Source organism: Taudactylus pleione, unplaced genomic scaffold (assembly GCF_031769625.1).
Source record: "Taudactylus pleione unplaced genomic scaffold, aTauple2 ptg000471l, whole genome shotgun sequence".
Taxonomy (NCBI): Eukaryota; Metazoa; Chordata; class Amphibia; order Anura; family Myobatrachidae; genus Taudactylus; species Taudactylus pleione.
Genome location: NW_028284873.1, coordinates 3132043 through 3153558, shown reverse-complemented (window position 1 = coordinate 3153558; position 21516 = coordinate 3132043). Strand labels below are relative to the sequence as shown.

Here is a 21516-nt window from a genome sequence, read left to right as displayed (position 1 = left end):
ATTTACTAAAGTGAGAGTTTTTAGAAGTGAGTTTTAAAAGAGATGTTGCCCATAGCAACCAATCAGATTCTAGCTATTATCTTCTAGGTGCTATTTAAATGTTAAGTAGAATCTGATTGGTTGCTATGGGCAACATCACTTTTAAAACTCACTTCTAAAAACTCTCACTTTAGTACATTTACTCCTTAGTATGTAGAAGGGAAATTTCTTTTAAAAAGAAAATTCTGTTGCGATATGGACTGTTAATAATCATGGCACAGCAATAATACATCTGGGGAATACTAAATATTTGCGGCTATGCCCCCAAAATTGATGTTTTCTGGGCATGTCACAAATATTTAATGAAAACTAGCATTTTGTTATAATTTAATGTAAGTTTTGCACCTAAAAGTAATTCTAGTAAATAAACATTTGACCTCTCCACTCTTCTGGAAGTAAGTTTTATACTGCATTGGCACAACCTACACTAACGTGAGGAGCAAATGTTGCTGCTTGGCCCGCCGTGCCCACCCCGTGCCGCACAGTTGTTGTATACTGTCCTCGTGTCGTTGATGTTTATTTGTCATACAGCAGCACAGCCACATGTGGCAACCAAACAGCCTGCAGCCAATCACAACATGGCGTCAAACGAAACAAAACAGAGTGCGGAGAGGAGTGGCTACCTCTCCAAGATGGCGGCACGTCTGCAGATTTTGTGTACGCTGAGGACGTAGCGACGTAACTGGCGAGTGTCTCTGTCCTTGTACATTGCAAGAAAATGGGGTATTGGGACATTCCGGACGGGACAGACTGCGTACAGAAGACATGGATAGCCACAAAAATGGCGGTAGCTGTGGGTAGGTGACCTTAACTCTGTGTAAGCATCTTTCCTTCTGTACATGACTGTTAGGGCGCTCGCTAATGTGTATACCGGGCTGCAGAAGAAGAAGTCCTGAGGTAATCGTATGTACACCTCTGGGTGATGTATACTGGGGGCAATGCAGTGTTCCAGTTATGAGACATGCAAAACTGATATAAATAATGCCATCCAGGTACTCTCCATCGCTAAAACAGTGGGACTGTCATTATTTTTCTATTGCCATTTTCTTTATGTGTAGTCTAATCCTTTTGCACCTCTTTTCTAAGACAACATTTATGTGGAAGTTTGGCTGTGCCAGTGTATGTGGAAGTTTGGCTGTGGAAGTTGGGCTATGCCAGTTTATGTGGAAGTTGGGCTGTGCCAGTGTATATGGAAGTTTGGCTGTGGAAGTTGGGCTATGCCAGTTTATGTGGAAGTTGGGCTGTGCCAGTGTATGTGGAAGTTGGGCTGTGCCAGTGTATGTGGAAGTTTGGCTGTGGAAGTTGGGCTGTGCCAGTTTATGTGGAAGTTTGGCTGTGTCAGTTAGACCCCCACAGCCCGGCTAATGGGAACTATGAAATCCAGTCTTCAGTATTCCAAATCTTTCCAACTCATTCTAATGCTGTTTATTAATATATTGCTTTATTTTACTCATTAGGTCTAGTTGGGTCTGCATATCACATAGTCGCACTTCCGCCTAAAACGCTACTGGAGGGTGTTCAGAGAACAGCTGGAGCAACTCTGACCATGGGTAATGTTTAAATTGATCCCTTTGTGAATAAATGTAAATTACATTTTATTTATTTAATGTTGGTTGCACATTCTAGGATCCAGTTATTTGGTACTATCTGGTGAACAGAGCTATATCTGGTTAAGCCAGACGGACAATTGCAAAATCTTAACATCTGTCTTTTAGCAGCATAATGATTGGCTCATACAAGAATTGTTTAAGGGAACATATTATAATAATTGACTGAAATAAAATCTTCCCTCTCCATACTACTTTTCTTGGGGGCGAGTCAATTGTTTGAGATAATTAGGTCTCGTCTAAAGTGGGCTGGAGCTAATTTAATTGTTTACGCGACCAGCCCCCACGACGGTCACATTCTTGCGCCCTTATGCACGGGATTGGCTGTATGTGCTGCAGTTAAGGTATACCCACCACTCACAAACAGCCCTACTTTACATGGGTTTCTACTTGCAACTCAGGAGGGTGCGAACAGAAATCCGCGATAAGTGCAGCCTTGGGCCTGGTACTAATTAAACTAATTTAATTATCTCCTAGCCACTTTTCATGGGAGCTAATGGGTCTATTTACTAAATGACAGGAGCTGACTGGTTGGTACTTTCTCCGTCCACTTTATCTCCATCCAAGACTTAGTAAATAGACCCCTAATTCTTTCAGCCAAATGAATTGCTAGCGTTCCCGCTAGGCTGTTTTAGCGGGGCGCAGCGCCCTGCCCTCCTTCTGGAAGGCAAAAAGCGCCCTGCCCTCCAGAAGGAGGGCAAAAAGCGCCCTGTCCTAACAGCCTGCGGGAACCGTCTTCACCCGCGGGTCGCAGTGTCCCGCGGGTGAAGAAATGTGCGGTGACCCGGTCCCCGCCGGAAAATAGACGCCGGGCGCATGCGCCCGGCATCTATTCTCACTGTCTGCAGGGCTTGGGGGCTGCCCGGCGTGTCCCTAAGTGCCGGACACGCCCCCAAGAGTGATGAAAAGGGGACGCGTCTTATAGACATGCCCCCTTTTCAATGACCACGCCCCCTACTCGGTCGCGCGCGCAAGATCGTGCCCTCTCTAGCTCCGGCGCCCTGCCTCGCGCCGGAGCTAGAATGAACACTAAATTGCCTCCTTATACTGTATGTTTAACTTAGAAAGCTACTCATTGCCTGTCTGATATCTTGACTTATAGGGGCTTGTGTATTAATAATCGCTGTACTGCGGCGATAAATAGGCCCCATCGTGATTTTGCCTATATGTATGATATCGCTCAACTGTCGTGTTTCATAAGTGAACAGTGAGGAAATTTTTTTGCCAGAAGTGTTCTGTAACTTGCAAAACGTATTGTGTACAGCATCAAAACTAGAGCAAGGTTTAAATAAAGTATGAGTGCCTTATAGCACCAAAGATACAAATCTAGGAATTTTACAACAAATTTGCTCAAAATGAAGAATGAACCTGACCAGGTTCAAATATGACTGAATTTTCATTGGACTTGTCAAGAAAAATCTTGTTGGCCAATGTCCACATAGCCCCCAAGTGTACAGTCGATGGTTGACAGTCAAACTTTTACACCTGAGGTACCAGTCATCTGGCAAGCCAGGAAATAGTTAATTTCTGTAAAAAAACATAAATACACACACATACATTTCTGGTCCATGTTGACATGATAGTAAAATGCAGTTGCTGCAGATTTGTTGGATTATCTACCGAACAACTACATACTTCGAATAATATTGCCTGGTGGTTATAATTATTTGGCCACTCAATATATTATGTTATTTAACATGGGCAATTCACCACATTTCAATGGTGCTCTATTGGATTTATATCTGGTGTCCTGCCCATTGGAATATACGGATCTCATTGTCATGTCTGTGGTACCAGCTTGATGTGTGCTTTGTGACATGGTGTTATTCTGCTGAAAGTAGCCATTAGATAAGAACATGGGTAGATTATGGCTATATAGGGGTATATAAATATACATGGTAAGCAATAGTACTCAGGCTGTGGCATTTAAACATGCTCATTTACTATTAAGAGGCCTAAGGTGTGCCAAGAAAACATTCCCCATACCCTTAAACCACCAGCCTAAATCGTGGACATGACACAGGATAGATTTAAATTATTTATGATAAATTCCGAACCCATCATTGCAGCAGAAATAGATATTTGGTAACCAGGAAATGTTTTCCCAATTGTTATCAGTTAAAGGTTTCCCAATTGTTATCAGTTAAAGGTTGGTGTGCCTGTGCCCACCATAATATCCTGTTTTTGGCTAACAGGAGTGTAACCCAATGTGGTCTTTTGCTGCTGTAGCCCATCTATTTCAATGTTCAATGTACTGAGCATTCAGAGATTCTCTTTTGCATACTATTGTAAAATACGGTTGTATGAGTTACTGTCCACTTTAACCATTCTCCTGTGACTTCTGCCTTTAACCAGACTGTTTTGCCCACACACCTGCCGCAGAATGAACTTTTTTTTTTTTTTTTGTTGTGCAACTTTTATTATTATTATCATTTATATGGCGCCACAAGTGTTCCGCAGCGCCTTACAAAGTACATAAACAGGTTGATTTACAGTGACTTACAGTACAGTACAGTACAGTACAATACAATACAATACAGGACATGGATAATATACATTGCTACATTCGCGACCATAACACCCAGATAAGCAACAATGCAAAGCAACCAAGTGTTAAGTGCCCTGGTAAGTAAGAAGTAGATGAAGGTAGAGTAAGGAGAAGCACAAGAGGGTAGAGGGCCCTGCTCATAGGGGCTTACATTCTAAAGGGGAGGAATAGACAAACAGGGGTGACACAGATGGGGTAGGCAGGGAGGAAGAAGTATGTAGCAGCAAGTTAAGATGAGAGCTGGAAGGCTTTGATGAAGTAGTGGGTCTTGAGAGCCCGTTTGAAGGATTGAAGAGAGGTGGAGAGTCTGATGGGAAGCGGGAGAGAGTTCCAAAGGTGGGGAGCAGTGTGGGCAATGTTTGTACCCTCCAGATACTGTGCTCTTGAAAATGCCCCTCTGACACCAACAACTGAACCTTTTGACTATTGTTTGCATTGTTTTATGCATTGAGTTTCTGCCAAAATATCAGATAATTGCATTAACAAGAATGTGACCACCAGGTTAGCACCCTTGTTGGGCCACCTTTTGCCCTTAATACGGATTAAATGCTTCTAGACATGGATTCTACTAACGGTCCATATGAATCACAGGGTCCAGACACTCCCATGAAAACATACCCCATACCATAACGTTGCTTTTGCCAGCCTGAAGAGTCATGATGATTCTAGAAGGATCCATGCTGTTGTCTCCATATCCTCACCCTACCATCTGCATGGTATAATTGAAAACTTTATTAGTCAGACCGCCCGTTTACAATCCTTTACTGCCCAATTTGTGTGCGCCTGAGCATACTGGAGGCATATTTCACTCTATTTGCAGTAGATAGCAATGGCATATGGGCAGGCCGCCTGCTTCTGTAGCCCATATGATAGCTTTCAACAGAGAGTACCTCTCTCTTTCTATCTGAATTGGTCCCGGAGGCAGATTTTCCATAATTTGATGCATTGTAGCCTGTCTGTTGGAATTAACAAATCTGTCCATTATTCCTTCTGCTCTAGCATCCAGTAGCCATTATGACCACAGGCCTTGCTTTCAGACCCACTTTTTAGTTTGCTGGTCCACTCCGTGTACACTTTAACAACTGCTGCCATTGAACAATTTACTAGTGCAGCCATTTTGCTAATGCTCGCGCAGCTGTTGCAAGCGCCAACAATTAAACCACGTTCAAAGTTCATCAGATCGTGTTGTTTACCCATTATTTTGTGAGTGATACACTTCATTAGTACCTTCACCTTTCTGATCTTTTACATATTCAGACGTCCTATGTCAGCATTATCTATGGACTAACTACTTTGAATAAAATCACCTGGTGGTCATAATAGTTTGGCCACTCAGTGTATTTATAGATAATTTAACATGGCCAGTTTAATAACAAAATAATTTTTCTGATGTGTACCTTTAATCTACAATATATTATTATATTTCATTGTTACTGCAACGATTGCTCACATTTTCAATGCACATTAACCAGTGCTTGCCATGTGTGGCTGTTAATGGTGGAAATCTATTAGATCCTTCTAACACTTCATCAAATAGTGTTGTTGTATTGGCTGATCCTTGTCAATCATCTCAACTGGAAGGCCCTATGCCCTCTGTACTGTCAGGAACCAATGTACTGTGTGGTTGGTAGCCGGTTACAACAGTATGTGGCTGCTTTGGGGGCTCACAAACCACAGCCCTCTATGGATTTGCAGGAAGTGACTGCTACAAAGTAATGGGGTGGGACTTCTGTGATGACATGTTTATGGACTCCAGGTTACTCCTTCTAATACCCCTTTTACACCAAAATCCCGGGTCCGACCCTGGAATTTGAACACTGGTCAATCCCGGGTTGAACTCGGCTTCAGACCCCGTTTACACTGCAACTCGACCCAGGTTTGCCCCGTTTACACTGAACCCTGGTAATCCCTGCTTTTCTCTATAGAAGTAATTAAAAATGGTCTGCTTTAAGGTCTGACAAAGATGGTCACAAAAGGCAGCAAAGGAGAGGGGTGGGGACTGTTTCCAGCATTGCTACAGGCTGCTGTTCTGGCTGTGGCAGGCTGTGTGCCTGCCTGCTTTTGTGGCTGCTGGTCAGGCTGCAGTTCTGGCTGTGGCAGGCTGTGTGCCTGCCTGCTTTTGTGGCTGCTGGTCAGGCTGCTGTGGTGCAGGAGGTTAGGCAGGCAAGCGATGGCTTCATGTGAGTCTCTCTATGCAGGGCACTGACAAATTACATCATCTGCCAGTGCCCCAGAATCATTCAGAGCTAGCCGGGTCAAATAAGCAGGGTAGCACCCGTTTACACTGCCTCATGACCCGGGAACAACCCGTTTTCAACCCTGCTCTCAACCAGAGTAAGATTGCCTGGTAAATCGACCCGGGTTATGTTTTTGGGAGCCGTTCACACAGCGCCTCAACCCGGATCGACCTGGCAATAACCCGGGTTATTTGTTTGGTGTAAAAGGGGTATTAGTGTACATACCACAATACATTGATTAACTAAACAGAAGGCACATAGAAGAACTGAAATCTATTGGATTGTAATCTCAATATTTCCTACATTATTGTATTCTCCATGGATTTTCGGGCAGGCACAAAAATTAACCAATAACGTATGAATCACATTATTTTGTGGCGTAAAGATTGCTTCAAGGGCACACATGCTGGTATCTGCTTAAATATGTAGAGGAGATCCATATCTCTATAATAGGTCTCCCCAAGATAACGGAAGAGTAGAAAACCTTTTTCTTTTGATCTTTTCAAAAACCTGTGATTTCATGTTATACATATTTTGTGAAGTTTGTTGGTTGCTCCCAATTTCCCCTGAATTCTTTTCTGTTCCTGTGTGCAATCATCAGAGGCTGGAACAACATTTTTTTTAATTAAATTCCTCGAACACCAGTAGATATATAATATCTTACATAATATATTTGTACGGTCACAAAAAAGCCATATCTGTATATGTTTTTTTTTGTTTTTTTTGTTACAATGTGAAAATGTGGCTGGACTAAAGTAAACATTAGAACATGTTGAATTACGTTCTCTAAAGTAATATTATTTTTGCGTTTTGTCCTGTATCCTTTTCCTTTCAGCCTCACTTGCTGCAATCTTTGGCATCACCACCTGTGTAACAGCCCAGCTCAGGGAGAAGCCAGATGACATGGTCAACTATTTTGTAGGGGGTTGTGCCTCTGGTGTTTTCCTCGGGGTCAAAAGTAAGTTCACTTGTACTACGTAGACCATTATGTGAGACCACTTAATTCTATTAATGATTGTGTATTAAAAATCAGTGTTAAGGGACGAAAATGCTGAAGAAGCGCAATTCAAATCTGCAATGTTTTGGACTTCGTTTTTTTTCTTTAGGATTTTTTTCTGTAATTTAGAGCACTTCCTAATATATACTAATTAGTAGGGGTGTGCACCGGCCACTTTTCGTGTTTTGGTTTTGGATCTGGATCTTTCTTCGTGTTTTGGATCTGGATTGGTTTTGCCAAAACCACCCTTGCGTGTTTTGGGTTCTGGGTTTTGTGTTTTGGATCTGTATTTTTTTGAAAAAAAGCATAAAAACAGCTAAAATCACAGAATTTGTAGGTTTTTCTGCTCCTATGCTATTATTAACCTCAATAACCTTAATTTCCACTCATTTCCAGTCTATTCTGAATACCTCACACCTCACAATAGTGTTTTTATGTCCAAAAGGTTGCACCGAGGTAGCTGGATGACTATGCTAAGCGACACAAGTGGGCGGCACAAACACGTGACCCATCTAGGCGTGAAACTGCAGTGGCAGACAGGATGGCATTGAAAAACTAGGCCCCAAACTGTACATAATGCAAAGAAAAAAAAGAGGTGCAAGATGGAATTGTCCTTGGGCCCTCCCACCCACCCATATGTTGTATAAACAGGACATGCACACTTTAACAAACCAATCATTTCAGCGCCAGGGTCTGCCACACAACTGTGGCTGAAATGATTGGTTCGTTTGGGCCCCCACAAAACAAGCTGGCAATTTATCTGTCCCTGCACAAACTGGCTCTACGGAGGCAAGATGTCATCCTCATCCTCCTCATCCACCGATTCCTCACCCTCTTCAGTGTGTACATCCTCATCCTCACAGAGTATTAATTCGTCCCTGCTGGAACCACAGGTCCCTCTGTACGTTCTGGAGGCTGGTCTCCCTGGAAGAGTTGATAATTCATTTTATGAACATCATCTTCTCCACATTTTGTGGAAGCAACCTCCTACGCCTTTCGCTGACAAGGTTCCCGGCTGCACTAAACACTCTTTCGGAGTACACACTGGAGGGGGGGCAACTCAGGTAAAATAGAGCCAGTTTGTACAGGGACCTCCAAATTGCTTCTTTTTCCTGCCAGTACAGGTACGGACTGACTGACATGCCTACTTGGATGCTGTCACCGATGTAATCCTTTAACAGACAGACGCACGCTTGTCGCTGCTGCTTTGAGGATTCAAGTGCGGCTACAGCCCACACAATTCACAAAGACAGAAAAAAAAAGAACAATATTTTAATTGTTTGTGTAGCACACTTTGAGGGTGTCACCACCCTTTAACAGACAGACGCACGCTTGTCGCTGCTGCTTTAAGGATGCAGGTGCGGCTACAGCCCACACATTTCACAAAGACCAAAAAAAAAAGAACAATATTTTAATTGTTTGTGTAGCACACTTTGAGGGTGTCACCACCCTTTAACAGACAGACGCACGCTTGTCGCTGCTGCTTTAAGGATGCAGGTGCGGCTACAGCTCACACAATTCACAAAGACAGAAAAAAAAAGAACAATATTTTAATTGTTTGTGTAGCACACTTTGAGGGTGTCACCACCCTTTAACAGACAGACGCACGCTTGTCGCTGCTGCTTTAAGGATGCAGGTGCGGCTACAGCTCACACAATTCACAAAGACAGAAAAAAAAAGAACAATATTTTAATTGTTTGTGTAGCACACTTTGAGGGTGTCACCACCCTTTAACAGACAGACGCACGCTTGTCGCTGCTGCTTTAAGGATGCAGGTGCGGCTACAGCCCACACATTTCACAAAGACCAAAAAAAAAAGAACAATATTTTAATTGTTTGTGTAGCACACTTTGAGGGTGTCACCACCCTTTAACAGACAGACGCACGCTTGTCGCTGCTGCTTTAAGGATGCAGGTGCGGCTACAGCCCACACAATTCACAAAGACAGAAAAAAAAAGAACAATATTTTAATTGTTTGTGTAGCACACTTTGAGGGTGTCACCACCCTTTAACAGACAGACGCACGCTTGTCGCTGCTGCTTTGAGGATGCAGGTGGAATCTAGACGGGATTTGGAACCGAGGACACACTACCTCCATCAATTGTCTAAATCCCACTGCACTAATGTCGGATACCGGACGCACGTCTAACACCAACATAGCAGTCAAGGCCTCAGTTATACGTTTTGTTTCAGGATGACTGCTGTCGTACTTCATCCTCATCGCTAGGGACTGTTGGAGGGTCAATTGTTTAGTAAAAGTAGTGATGTTCCTACTTCCTCTCTGGGATGATGAACAACTCCCAGCAGCAGCAACAGCACTAGGAGGAAGTGGTTCTTGATCTTTCCCTATTTTATTTTTATCGGAGAATGTTTGGTCCTCCATTTATGTTATATTGATATATATACGTGCGGCTAAAGCGCACACAAACACAGAAAATATTATTTTATTTTTGCTGGAGAGTAGTGCACTTTGTGGGTTACACCACCCTTTAAGAAATGAGCCAGCCGGCTCTTTACTTATGGGACACAGGCGCACGCTTGGCGCTGCTCCTTTGTTGATGCACGTGCAGCCACAGTGCACACAATTCACAAACACAGAAAATAATTTTTTTTTTGGTTTGGACTGGAGTGTACTTTCGGGGGTTACAGCACCCTTAACGGTCAAGCCAGCCGGCCCTTTACTTATGACACAGGCGCACGCTTGGCACTACTTTGTTGATGCACGTGCGGCTACTGCGCACACAATTCACAAACACAGAAAATAATTTTTTTTTTGGTTTGGACTGGAGTGTACTTTCGGGGGTTACAGCACCCTTAACGGTCAAGCCAGCCGGCCCTTTACTTATGACACAGGCGCACGCTTGGCACTACTTTGTTGATGCACGTGCGGCTACTGCGCACACAATTCACAAACACAGAAAATAATTTTTTTTTTGGTTTGGACTGGAGTGTACTTTCGGGGGTTACAGCACCCTTAACGGTCAAGCCAGCCGGCCCTTTACTTATGACACAGGCGCACGCTTGGCACTACTTTGTTGATGCACGTGCGGCTACTGCGCACACAATTCACAAACACAGAAAATAATTTTTTTTTTGGTTTGGACTGGAGTGTACTTTCGGGGGTTACAGCACCCTTAACGGTCAAGCCAGCCGGCCCTTTACTTATGACACAGGCGCACGCTTGGCACTACTTTGTTGATGCACGTGCGGCTACTGCGCACACAATTCACAAACACAGAAAATAATTTTTTTTTTGGTTTGGACTGGAGTGTACTTTCGGGGGTTACAGCACCCTTAACGGTCAAGCCAGCCGGCCCTTTACTTATGACACAGGCGAACGCTTGACACTACTTTGTTGATGCACGTGCGGCTACTGCGCACACAATTCACAAACACAGAAAATAATTTTTTTTTGGTTTGGACTGGAGTGTACTTTCGGGGGTTACAGCACCCTTTAACGGTCAAGCCAGCCGGCCCTTTACTTATGACACAGGCGCACGCTTGGCACTACTTTGTTGATGCACGTGCGGCTACTGCGCACACAATTCACAAACACAGAAAATAATTTTTTTTTAGGTTTGGACTGGAGTGTACTTTCGGGGGTTACAGCACCCTTAACGGTCAAGCCAGCCGGCCCTTTACTTATGACACAGGCGCACGCTTGGCACTACTTTGTTGATGCACGTGCGGCTACTGCGCACACAATTCACAAACACAGAAAATATATTATTTTTTTAGCACTTGGGGGGAGCACCCCTGATGGACAGAGCACCCCCTGGACAACACTACAGCACCCCTTTAGGACTGGGACACTGCACAGGACTTTGGAACTGACTGCACAACACAGTCCAGCCAGCCCCTATGGACTTTGAAGTAGTGGACACAGCCCCTATTAACAACAGCAGCACAGCACAATACAGCCAGCCCCTATGGACTTTGAAGTAGTGGACAACAGCAGCACTACACTACACAGCACTAACTCCCACCCTCCCTCTTCACTGTCCACAGCCGAGTGAGAAAATGGCGCCGACGCGGGTACCTTATATAGGATCCAAAACCCGCGAGACTCGGAAGGCGGGATGATGACGTTTTGCCTCGATGTCAGATCCGAGTCAGGCGGGAAAAGTCGAGCCTGACTCGGATCGGACTCGGATCGGGGGGGCTCGGGGGGGTTCGGATTTCAGAAATCCGAACCCGCTCACCCCTACTAATTAGTTACAATTATAGATGATCCCTATCTGTCCCCAGAGCCCCTGGTATTGCTTGTGCTCCTCACAGTGACTATAGGAGGAGACACTTTGTGATAATGTCACATGCACAGTTCACTGAGCAGCAACATTTCTTTATTTGTTTTTTTTGTGCGTGTGCTCGGAACATTCTAGATCAATGGTTCCTAAACTCTGTCTTCACAGCTCTCTAATAGTCCAGGTTTTAGGATATCGTGCTTAAGCACAGGTGACTTATATCCCTTTTACACCGCAGCTAAAACCTGGGTTATTGCCGGGTTGCTGTTTGGTGTAAATGGGGCCAGGGTTGGATTCCTGCGTCTAATGACCCGGCAATCCAACCCAGGTAGCTTGCAGGTCTTAAACCTGGAACGTCATGTATAACTCTGCAGTGTAAATTGGTAACCTGGGTCTTCCACCCCTGGTCCCGTTTACAGCATGGCGAGATCCGGATTTCCCGACGCTTGGAGATGATGTCATCTCCAAGCACCGGCAGGAGAGTTCCACTGCACACAAGTGCAGTGAGAATGGCGCTGACCCCAGGAATAATCCAGGTCAGTGCACCAGTGTGAAAGCAGTGTGACCCAATTTGGATCCATGTTCCAAATCCTGGGTCAGACTGACTACTTGGGTGTAAAAGGGGTATTAAGTAGTACCTCATTCAGTTTGATTATACCATCTGTGTTTAAGCATGGATATCCTTAAAACCTGGACTGTTAAACTGGCCACACCTCTAAAGATTATCTTTTCAACCAGCCAACTAGGAAAATCTGGTAATGTATGTGAGCAAATGACAATCAGCCGTTTGCTCAAAAACACCCGAAAACAGTTGTTCAGACAAGTTGGTTAAATTATTTAACCAACTTGTCTGAATGGCCATTTTCATCCACTGCTTGGAAAATTAATCTTTTAGATGTGTAGTCCAGAGGTTCCCGAACCCGGTCCTCAAGGCACCCTAACGGTTCAGGTTTTAAGGATATACATGGTTGAACACAGATGGTTAAATAAAGACTGAGGTACTAATTAAGTCACCTGTGCCTGGATCCTTTAAAACCTGGACCACTAGGGTGCCTTGAGGACTGTTTGGGAACCTCAGGTGTAGCCAGTTTTAGGGTGAGCATTTGGGAAACCATGTTCTAAATCAGAGGTACCCAAACTCTGTCGTCTAGGCACCCTAATGGTCCAGGTTTTAAGGATAACCATGCTTGGGCACAGGTGACTTAGTACCACAGTCTTTTGATTTATCCATCTGGACTCAACCATGAATATCCTTAAAAACTGAACCATTGGGGATGCTTTGAGGACTGAGTTTGGGAATCTCTATTATAGATAATAAACATATCTGTAATGTACTAGTTAGTAGGCAGTGTTTTCTACAAGCAGCTGTGGCTGCTCATCTGGATGTACAGCATGGACAGTCAGTACATGCCGGTAACAGAACGCCGGTACTGTTCCGGGGATGCTGGTAGGCATCTGGGGTCACAGCTAGCGGTGACCCCAGATGTTTGGGACCATTGCCGGATTCAAGGGGGCAGCGGGGTCCCGCGGTGGGTCCCTGCTGAGCACATGGTCCAGAGTCCCCAGGGACTGGCTGCAGCGTGGAGCCAGGTAACTAACCTGCGCTTCCACTACCCCCCTGGGACAGCGGACCGCAGCTGAGCGGTAGCGCTGTGGCGTCCCAGGGGTTAATTGCATGCCAGGGGAGCGCGCCTTCCTATATCACAGCCGGCGCTTCCCCCGCTGCACACAGCCCTCTACGCTCTGCTGACTGGCCCTGTGGCAGCGCTCCTCCCCCAGGCCGGCCTTCTCTCTGCTCCTCGGTGGCCATCTTTTGCTGGAAGCATGGTGAGCGCTGCTGGATGCTGAAGATCGGTGGCATCGCGGTCTGGGTCCCCCAGCATACCACTCCTCCGATGGTTGAGGTCTGTGTATGCAGCGCTGTGTCCTACCAGGCTCTGTGTCTGCATAGTTGAGGATCAGCGCTGATAGTGCAGGGATTGATTTCTTTGCATTGTATGTGACTGCTGCTAGCGTCTGCTGCCTGTACTTTCACTTTCTACTGTCAGCCTTTTCACTGTCCCTGCTCTTCTTCTGCTAAAGCCCTTGCGTGCAGTGCTTGCAGGGTGGTTCTCCCACTATACTAACAAGTATCAGTGAGAGGGGTCACATACTTACCATCATGTCTGAGAGTGACTTTCCTCTCCAGCTTTTGTGTACTACGTGTAAGGTACCAATAGCGGAGGGGGAGGGTAACGCGGAGGGGCTATGTCGGCAGTGTTATTTATTGGCGCGGCCAATTTCTGTCACAGCTCCGGTACAGGAGCCGTCCTGGGCTTGTTTCGCCAAAGCGCTTACAACCCTCGTGGGCCAGTTAGCTCCGCAGCCTGCCTTCCCACAGATGGCATTGTCCCAGCAGTCAGTGGTGTCGTCACCCATGCAGGGTTTCCCGAGACATTTGATGGTACCCCACAGTCTCCCTATTTTCCCTCCTCAGGTCTCTCAGGAGCCTGCGTGGGTTAATTTGCTGACAAGCTCTGTACAGCATTTGTCGGACGTGTTACAAGGGGAGTCTGTGTTGCGGCCTCACAAGCGGCCGGTGGCGTCTGTCTGCTCCTTATGAGGATGACGATGGGACGTCCGATGATGGGGAGATTCTGGATCTTTCTGACCAAGAACCTCCCCGTACTAAAGAGTCGGACGCTAAGTCTAAGGTTTTTATTCCTGGCCTTATTCGTGCAGTCCGCACAGCTTTAGTTTTTGAGGATGATGAACCTCCGGTATCAAAATCCAAATATGCCTTTTTCAAGGATGTTAAGGGTGAGTCCACAGTGTTTCCTCTTTCGGGTCAATTAGTGGATCACTTAGAGGAGGTGTGGAAACATCCAGCCAAATGGTTTCAGCCTCAAAGACGTTTAGCAGTGGCTTATCCGTTTGCAGACAATTATTTTGCTAAGTGGGAATCCCCGCCACAGGTGGATTCACATGTGACACGCCTGGTCCAAAGTGCCATGTTGCCCATGCCCTCCATGTCCTCCTTAAAGGATGCCACGGACCGTAAGGTGGAAATCTGCCTAAAGTCCGTTTATTCCCTCTCGGGGGGTAGCCAGGCCGGCTATGGCCATTTGTTGGGTAGCCAGAGCTACCGGCATGTCTCCCGTCTGCTGCAGTTCCTTCCAGTTCCGGTATGTCGTCCTTTCGGCCTTACAGGGCCCAGGGTAGGCCTAAAGCACAGTCATTTCCCCGACAGGCTGGCCTCAAGAAGTCGGCAAAGCCCCGGAAGCAGGCCTGGAGTACCAGACGTCCGGCCCCTAAGTCCGATGACAAACCTGCGGCCTGACGGTCCGGGCCTCCCTTTGGGGGATCCCAGAGTGGGAGGCTGCCTGCTACGGTTCGCCCAGTGTTGGTCGGTAACCACGACAGATAGTTGGGTTCACGAGGTGGTTTCTCACGGTATGTCCTCTCCTTCCGGCACAGGCCCCCGTCCCGATTCTTCACCACGGGTCTTCCATCAGACCAGAACAAAGCCACGGAACTGCGGAAGGTTTTGCACACTATGCTCCAGGCTGGAGTTATAGTGCCAGTTCCTTTAACCCAGAGGGGCCTGGGTTTCTATTCCAATCTGTTTTTGGTGCAGAAACCCAATGGGTCGTACCATCCAATCCTCAGCCTCAAAGCACTCAACAAGTCCTTGCGGGTGCCGAGGTTTCGGATGGAGACCCTACGGTCCATCATTCTGGTGCTGGAACCTGGGGATTACACGGTGTCGTTGCAGATAAGCGTCCTGTATGTCCATGTCCCTATTCTTTCGCGCCATCAACAGTTCCTCAGGTTTGCAATCCGCAACGATCACTTCCAGTTCCGGGCGTTACCTTTTGGCTTGGCGACAGCACCACGTGTGTTCACGGCATCACGGTGGTCATGGCAGCTTCCCTGCGGCTGCAGGGAGTCCGCATGCTGCCATACCTAGACGACCTACTGTTGGTAGCAGAATCTCCGGAGCTCCTTCTACACCATTTGGACTGCCTCAGAGTCTCAAATCCCAGACGATGGTGCTCACTCCGGAGGTTCGCCTGTCCCTTGCCTGGTGGTTGCAGACGACCAATCTCAACAAGGGTCGTCCGTTTTGGGTGGCGAACTGGGTCCTGTTGACAACTGCCGCCAGTCTTCGGGGCTGGGGAGCGGTCACGGGTCCACACTTGTTCCAGGGCAGATGGACTCAGGCGGAAAAGGAGCTTCTGATAAACATCTTGGAATTCCGCGCCGTTTTCAATGCTCTCCAGCAGGCCCATCAGGTTCTCCGGGGTCATCCCGTGCAGGTCCAATCGGACAACGCCACCACCGTGGCCTACATAAATCGGCAAGGAGGAACCCGTAGTCGGACGGCACTCGTAGAGGCGTTCCGCATCCTGATCTGGGCGGAGCGCAATCTCCCGGCCATATCAGCGGTATTTATCCCAGGAGTCCTCAACTGGGAGGCCGACTTTCTCAGTCGCCAGGACGTTCATCCGGGGGATTGGTCTCTGCGCCAGGACGTCTTTCAACTTCTGGTGGACAGGTGGGGTCTTCCAGAGATCGACCTCATGGCGTCACGGCCGGTGTACGGGTCTCGCACAAGAGACGAAAAGGCGTCTCTGGTGGATGCTCTGTCCGTCCAGTGGACGTTCCGGTTGGCTTATCTCTTTCCTCCGTTTTCCCTTCTTACAGGGGTAATCCGGAAATTCAAACAGGAAAGAGGGACGCTCCTGTTGATAGCTCCCGCATGGCCCAGACGGCACTGGTTCTCATACCTTCAGGGTCTGTCCGTGGACATTCCTCTGCGGTTGCCGCTACGACCGGACTTTCTGTCTCAGGGCCCTTGTCTTCACCCGGACCTGACTCGGCTGTCTTTGACGGCGTGGCTGTTGAGACGGCAATGTTAAGGTCTAGGGGGTTTTCCAGCTCTGTAGTACGAACTATGCTAAGAGCTCGGAAACAGTCTTCAGCAAGAATATACCATCATGTGTGGCATAAGTTCTTCCAGTGGTGTCGACCGACCTCGGGAGTTCCGTCTGTCTAGAGTGCTAGCCTTCCTACAAGCGGGACTAGACCATGGGCTTCGCCTTGCTTCTTTGAAGGTGCAGGTTTCTGCCATGTCTGTCTGGTTCCATCGTAGGATTGCTACAATCCCTAATGTGCACACCTTTATGCAAGGTGTTCTGCAAATTCAGCCGCCATTTGTTCCACCAGTGGCGCCTTGGGATTTGGCTGTGGTTCTGAGGGCTCTCCAGGGACCGCCGTTTGAACCACTGGGCTCAGTGGATCTTAAAAGGCTAACAGCTAAAACTGTTTTCCTTCTGGCCATCGCTTCGGCCAGACGTGTTTCTGATTTAGGGGCTCTCTCTTGTAGACCCCCTTTCTTGATTTTTCATGGGAACAGGGCAGTGCTGCGCACTCGTCCTGATTTTCTTCCCAAAGTTGTTTCCCGTTTTCATATCAACGAGGAAATCGTTGTGCCGGCTTTTAACTCACCTGACCTTTCAGTGGGTGAGGCCACTTTGGATGTTGTGCGGGCCTTAAGGATTTATGTTGACCGCACTTCTTCGTTTAGAAAGTCGGATGCCTTGTTTGTCCTCTATGGCTTCCGTAAAAAGGGTCGGCCTGCTTCAAAGCAAACTTTGGCAGCTTGGATCCGTATGGCCATTTCAGAAGCTTATCTTCATGAAGGCCTGCCGGTTCCATCTTCTGTGAGGGCTCATTCCACTAGGTCTGTGGGTCCTTCGTGGGCAGCTCGACGTGGTGCCTCTGTAGTCCAGATCTGCAAGGCGGCCATGTGGTCCTCTGTCCATACCTTTTGTGAGGTATTACGTGTTTGACACCTTTTGCCTCTCAGGATGCTTCCTTCAGGCGGCGGATTCTCCTTTCAGCACAGGAGCATCCCCACTCTTCAAGGATACTGCTTTGGGACATCCCCAAGGTATCCTGTGGATACCCTATGGACCCTGAGGTAGAAAATATGAGATATGGTAAGAACTTACCTTTGTTATCTCTATTTCTACGAAGTCCATAGGGTTCCACAGGATTCCCGCCCTGTCGCACCTGTGCTGCAGATGGGCTTTGCTCTGGTCACCGGTTTTTCCGTCTCCCTCTGGTGAGAATGTGATTCTTGTGTGTGTCCAGATCTTTTTTCTCTCTCTTCCTTCTCCTCCTCCGGCCTATGGCTTGGTACGTAACTGAGATGCCTTGGCTCGGGGGCGGGGTATAGGAGGGGGACCCTAGTGCATCCTGGGAGGCTGAAAACGTAACTCTATGGTGCCCGATGCCTGACGTCATCACCTATACCCCAAGGTATCCTGTGGAACCGTATGGACTTCGTAGAAATAGAGATAACAAAGGTAAGTTCTTACCATATCTCATATTTTTTTCATTATTTCACAAGCTTTTGAATTAATGGTGACATAAGGTTATTTTGATAACGAAAAGACTACTATTGGAGACTTTCCTTTTTCATCCACAGTTTACAGTGAAAAGGTTATTATATATTATTATGGTATGCAGTTGGGAAGCCTGCGGACCTGATCCCGACAGCCGGCTTCCCGACTGTCATATTCTGGCAAGGGTCTAAAGACAGGTGTCAATATGACGACGCCTGTCATTAGACATACGCCGGGAGACCGACGCCCGGCATCCCGATCGAAGGGACGCCGAGCGCAGATAGCCGCACGGGGGGGTGTTAGCTAGGTTTAGGGCTCCCGGGGGGGACTTAGGGTTAGGCACCCCCCCCGGGAGCTTAGGGTTAGGCTAGGGGAAGGGAGGGTTAGGGTTAGCCACCCCCCTGGGGGACTTAGGTTTAGGCAGCAGGGAAGGAGGGGGGTTAGGTTTAGGTAGTGGGGGGGAGGTTAGGGTTAGGCACCCCTAAGGGAGGGTTAGGGGGTAGAATTAGGTTAGCTAATACTTACCTGAGGACGATCAGGATTTCCACTGCTGCCAGGATGCTGGTGTCGAGATTCCATATCATACCGATTCCTATTATTATATATGTTTGAAATTAAGTAACTAAATTGGATTGGTCTCCTCCACAGAGATTCATGTATTCATGTTTGCCTGATAAGTGGTTGTTTTCTAAGAGGGGGATGTAGTCAAAACATAGACCATCAAAAGGTCTACTGTCATAATGTCATCATGGTCAAAAGGTAGACATTGAAAATATAAATGTTGACAGTCAAAATGTCAACATGGCTAAAATAACAACTAATGGTGACCAGTAAACAGTGAGCCTGTCATGTCAGACTGATTGCAATTAGCGACAGATGATACTACCCTCCATTGTGATGCTAATTGCAATGAACTGTTGAAACAGGACATGTGTAGTTCTACAGCAACATACACTAATTTTCCGCAGCCGCTAAACCCCATCACGGTAGTGCTGCTGTTGGGGCCTGCTCAGACTGTCAGGACATGCTGACGTGTAGTTCCACAGTAGTAGATATTAATTGCTGCGGCCGCTGATACCTTTCATAGTAGCGCTAATCAAATCATGTACACCTGCCTATATTTTGAATGCAGATTACAGTATGTGCAGTGACCTATATTTGTCTATATTTTGACTCTCTACATTTAGTCCATGTCGACATTTTGGTTGTCTAAATATTGTACAGATGTTTCCTTTCTCATCTAGCCTCATTATACCATGCAGCGTGATGTGCCTAGCATGAGTGAGCTGCCAGGTTCTGTGCAACTCTGATCTTTTTTTTTGCAGAACGTGCGTCTAAGTCGAAATGCAATACTTCTAGGATGCACCAGGAGTATCTGTGTGCGACTGAGACTGTAAAAGGAACTTGATGTGGAAAAAAAGCTGCGGCCGCTGCATCGTAGCACTTTGCATGCTGATTGACTTAGTCGCACACAGATATACAAGTGTCACATATCAAATTAATGAGCACATTCTCCTGGTGTGTCAGTGGTGCATCGCATTGCAACTTAGACCCATTTTCGGCGAGTGAGGACACATCTGTACCTGTCGACCATTATGGTGTCTGTTTTGAATGTCTGAATTTTGACAGTCTAACAAATATACCCAGCCCCTAAGAGGTTGTATGTACATGAAGAAATGTGCAGTTGTGAAGAATAAATGTGAAACATAAAAGTTTAGAATGTAATATGGTGTGACCTTAATAAGTATGATCTTGCTATTCACAGGTCACAGCTACGCAACTGGGACTTCTGCATGTCTCGCATTTGGTGTCTTGGCAGCTCTAGCCAAGAGCTCTAAAAGAGATGGCTGGGAATTCATTACATCTGAACCGAAACTCTGAAGCTTCTTCCTGTTTGTGAAATTATTACTAAAAAATAAATTATGTATATAATTGAAAATAAACTAAATAACAAAAAAAATACAAATAACTGTTGTTTTTTTTTTTCTTCAAAGAAAGTAGATGAAATTATTTATTGTTTACAGATACATACAATCTTTTTTACACAAAAGCAGGGAAATTAGGGTTTCTGAACAAACGGGGTGATTCAGAGTTTTTTTTTTTTTGGAATGCACAACAGAGCAATTCAATTGTTCTTTTGTTCGGGCGCAAGTGCCACGTGTGCTTGCCTAAATGCCCAGGCTTAGCTTTAGCTGCATATAGCCGCTAACCCCATCTAAAGTCCTGTTTTGGTGCCCAAACAGCCGACTTATCTCATATTTCTGCTTGCCACCCCAGGAGGCTGCAAGCAGAATTGTGTGCTACAGTGGCTATTCACGCCCAAACAGCAACAGTTGAATTTCTCTGTTGGGCGCCCAAAAGAAATATCCATAGCTAAAACAATTGAATCTCCCCAGAGTATATTTTTCCTAATTCGAAGCATTGTGTCTAAAATTTGCTAAAATATACTTTGTAATCACCAGTCTTTACCTTTCTCATTGAATTGTTTAGAAGTACTCCTTACTACCTGTATGAGGATGCACTTGCTAGTGTTCACTCTAGGAGTTTTTTAGGGCAGGGAGCTGATCTCCGTTGGGGGTGCACACCTGTGTGAACACTCCTGAAGAAAAGGAGTGTGACCTTGTGTGGAGGGGCAAGGTGTAGTGGCATTTTCCTTGACTTTGGGGGCGTGCCCGGTACTCCTGGAGATGCTCGGCTGCTCCCAGGCTAGAAGGAATTAAGTTTTAATGCTGTAAGCATCATGTACCCAGCACAGTAAGTGCAGGGTACATATGCCCAGGGATGGAGCTGCACTGTACATGTATCAAGGGATAGGGCTGCAAAATACATGTGCCCAGTTATGAGGCTGCCCTGTAGATGCACTATACATGTTCCTAGTGGTAGGTGGCACACGCAGATGCTTGCTGCTGTTTGACACATGGGGAATTCGGGAAAACCTGGTGCTGTCTGGCACACAGGAATGTGGAAATGCAGCATGTGGAGGTGCAAAGAGAAGTTAGGATGCCACACTATATGCAACACGCCAATGGTGGTGGGCTGCGATTCTTGGTGTACTAGATGCCTTCACTCTCCCAGCTGAAACACCCCACATCCCCAGAACACTGCAGGCCCGAACCCCACCTCCAGTCACACTCCTTATTCGCCCTCGGCAGTGAAATGCTGCTTTTGCTTCACTACCATCTCAAGGTTAATCCAAGGCATGGCCGCATCCAGGAACCTCCCTTAGATTCTCGAGACGGCTGGAGATGTCACAGCGGCTACTCATCCACAGACACTATAGAGGTGGCTGTAGAGCACACAATCTGACTGACAGCAGCTCCCCACCAATCGCAAGCCAATACGGGTGCTTCAGGTAATATCATCCTGAGGTGAGCAAGACTGGGCTGTTGACTGCCAACTATAAGCAACAAGGGCAGGGCCAGGTGAAGCACAAAGTTTGGTAGAGACGTTAT

The 21516-nt window shown here is 46.6% G+C and overlaps 1 protein-coding gene across 1 annotated transcript; it reads left to right on the top strand.

Annotated features, from left to right (window-relative positions):
- The first annotated feature begins 670 nt into the window (after window positions 1-670).
- NDUFA11 (NADH:ubiquinone oxidoreductase subunit A11) lies at window positions 671-20033 on the top strand. Its single transcript, XM_088448886.1, has 4 exons — window positions 671-836; window positions 1497-1589; window positions 7267-7389; window positions 19830-20033. The coding sequence occupies exons 1-4, from the start codon at window positions 758-760 to the stop codon at window positions 19943-19945; spliced, it is 411 nt and encodes a 136-aa protein (XP_088305012.1). The 5' UTR covers window positions 671-757; the 3' UTR covers window positions 19946-20033.
- The last annotated feature ends 1483 nt before the right edge of the window (window positions 20034-21516 follow it).

What these genes read in the sequence shown, in the direction of transcription:
- NDUFA11 (XM_088448886.1), top strand. Translation starts at nt 758, where the DNA reads ATGGGGTATTGGGACATTCCGGACGGGACAGACTGCGTACAGAAGACA. An exon ending in AAAAATGGCGGTAGCTGTGG is followed by an intron (nt 837 to 1,496) that starts GTAGGTGACCTT and finishes TTTACTCATTAG; the next exon opens with GTCTAGTTGGGTCTGCATAT. An exon ending in TGTTTTCCTCGGGGTCAAAA is followed by an intron (nt 7,390 to 19,829) that starts GTAAGTTCACTT and finishes TGCTATTCACAG; the next exon opens with GTCACAGCTACGCAACTGGG.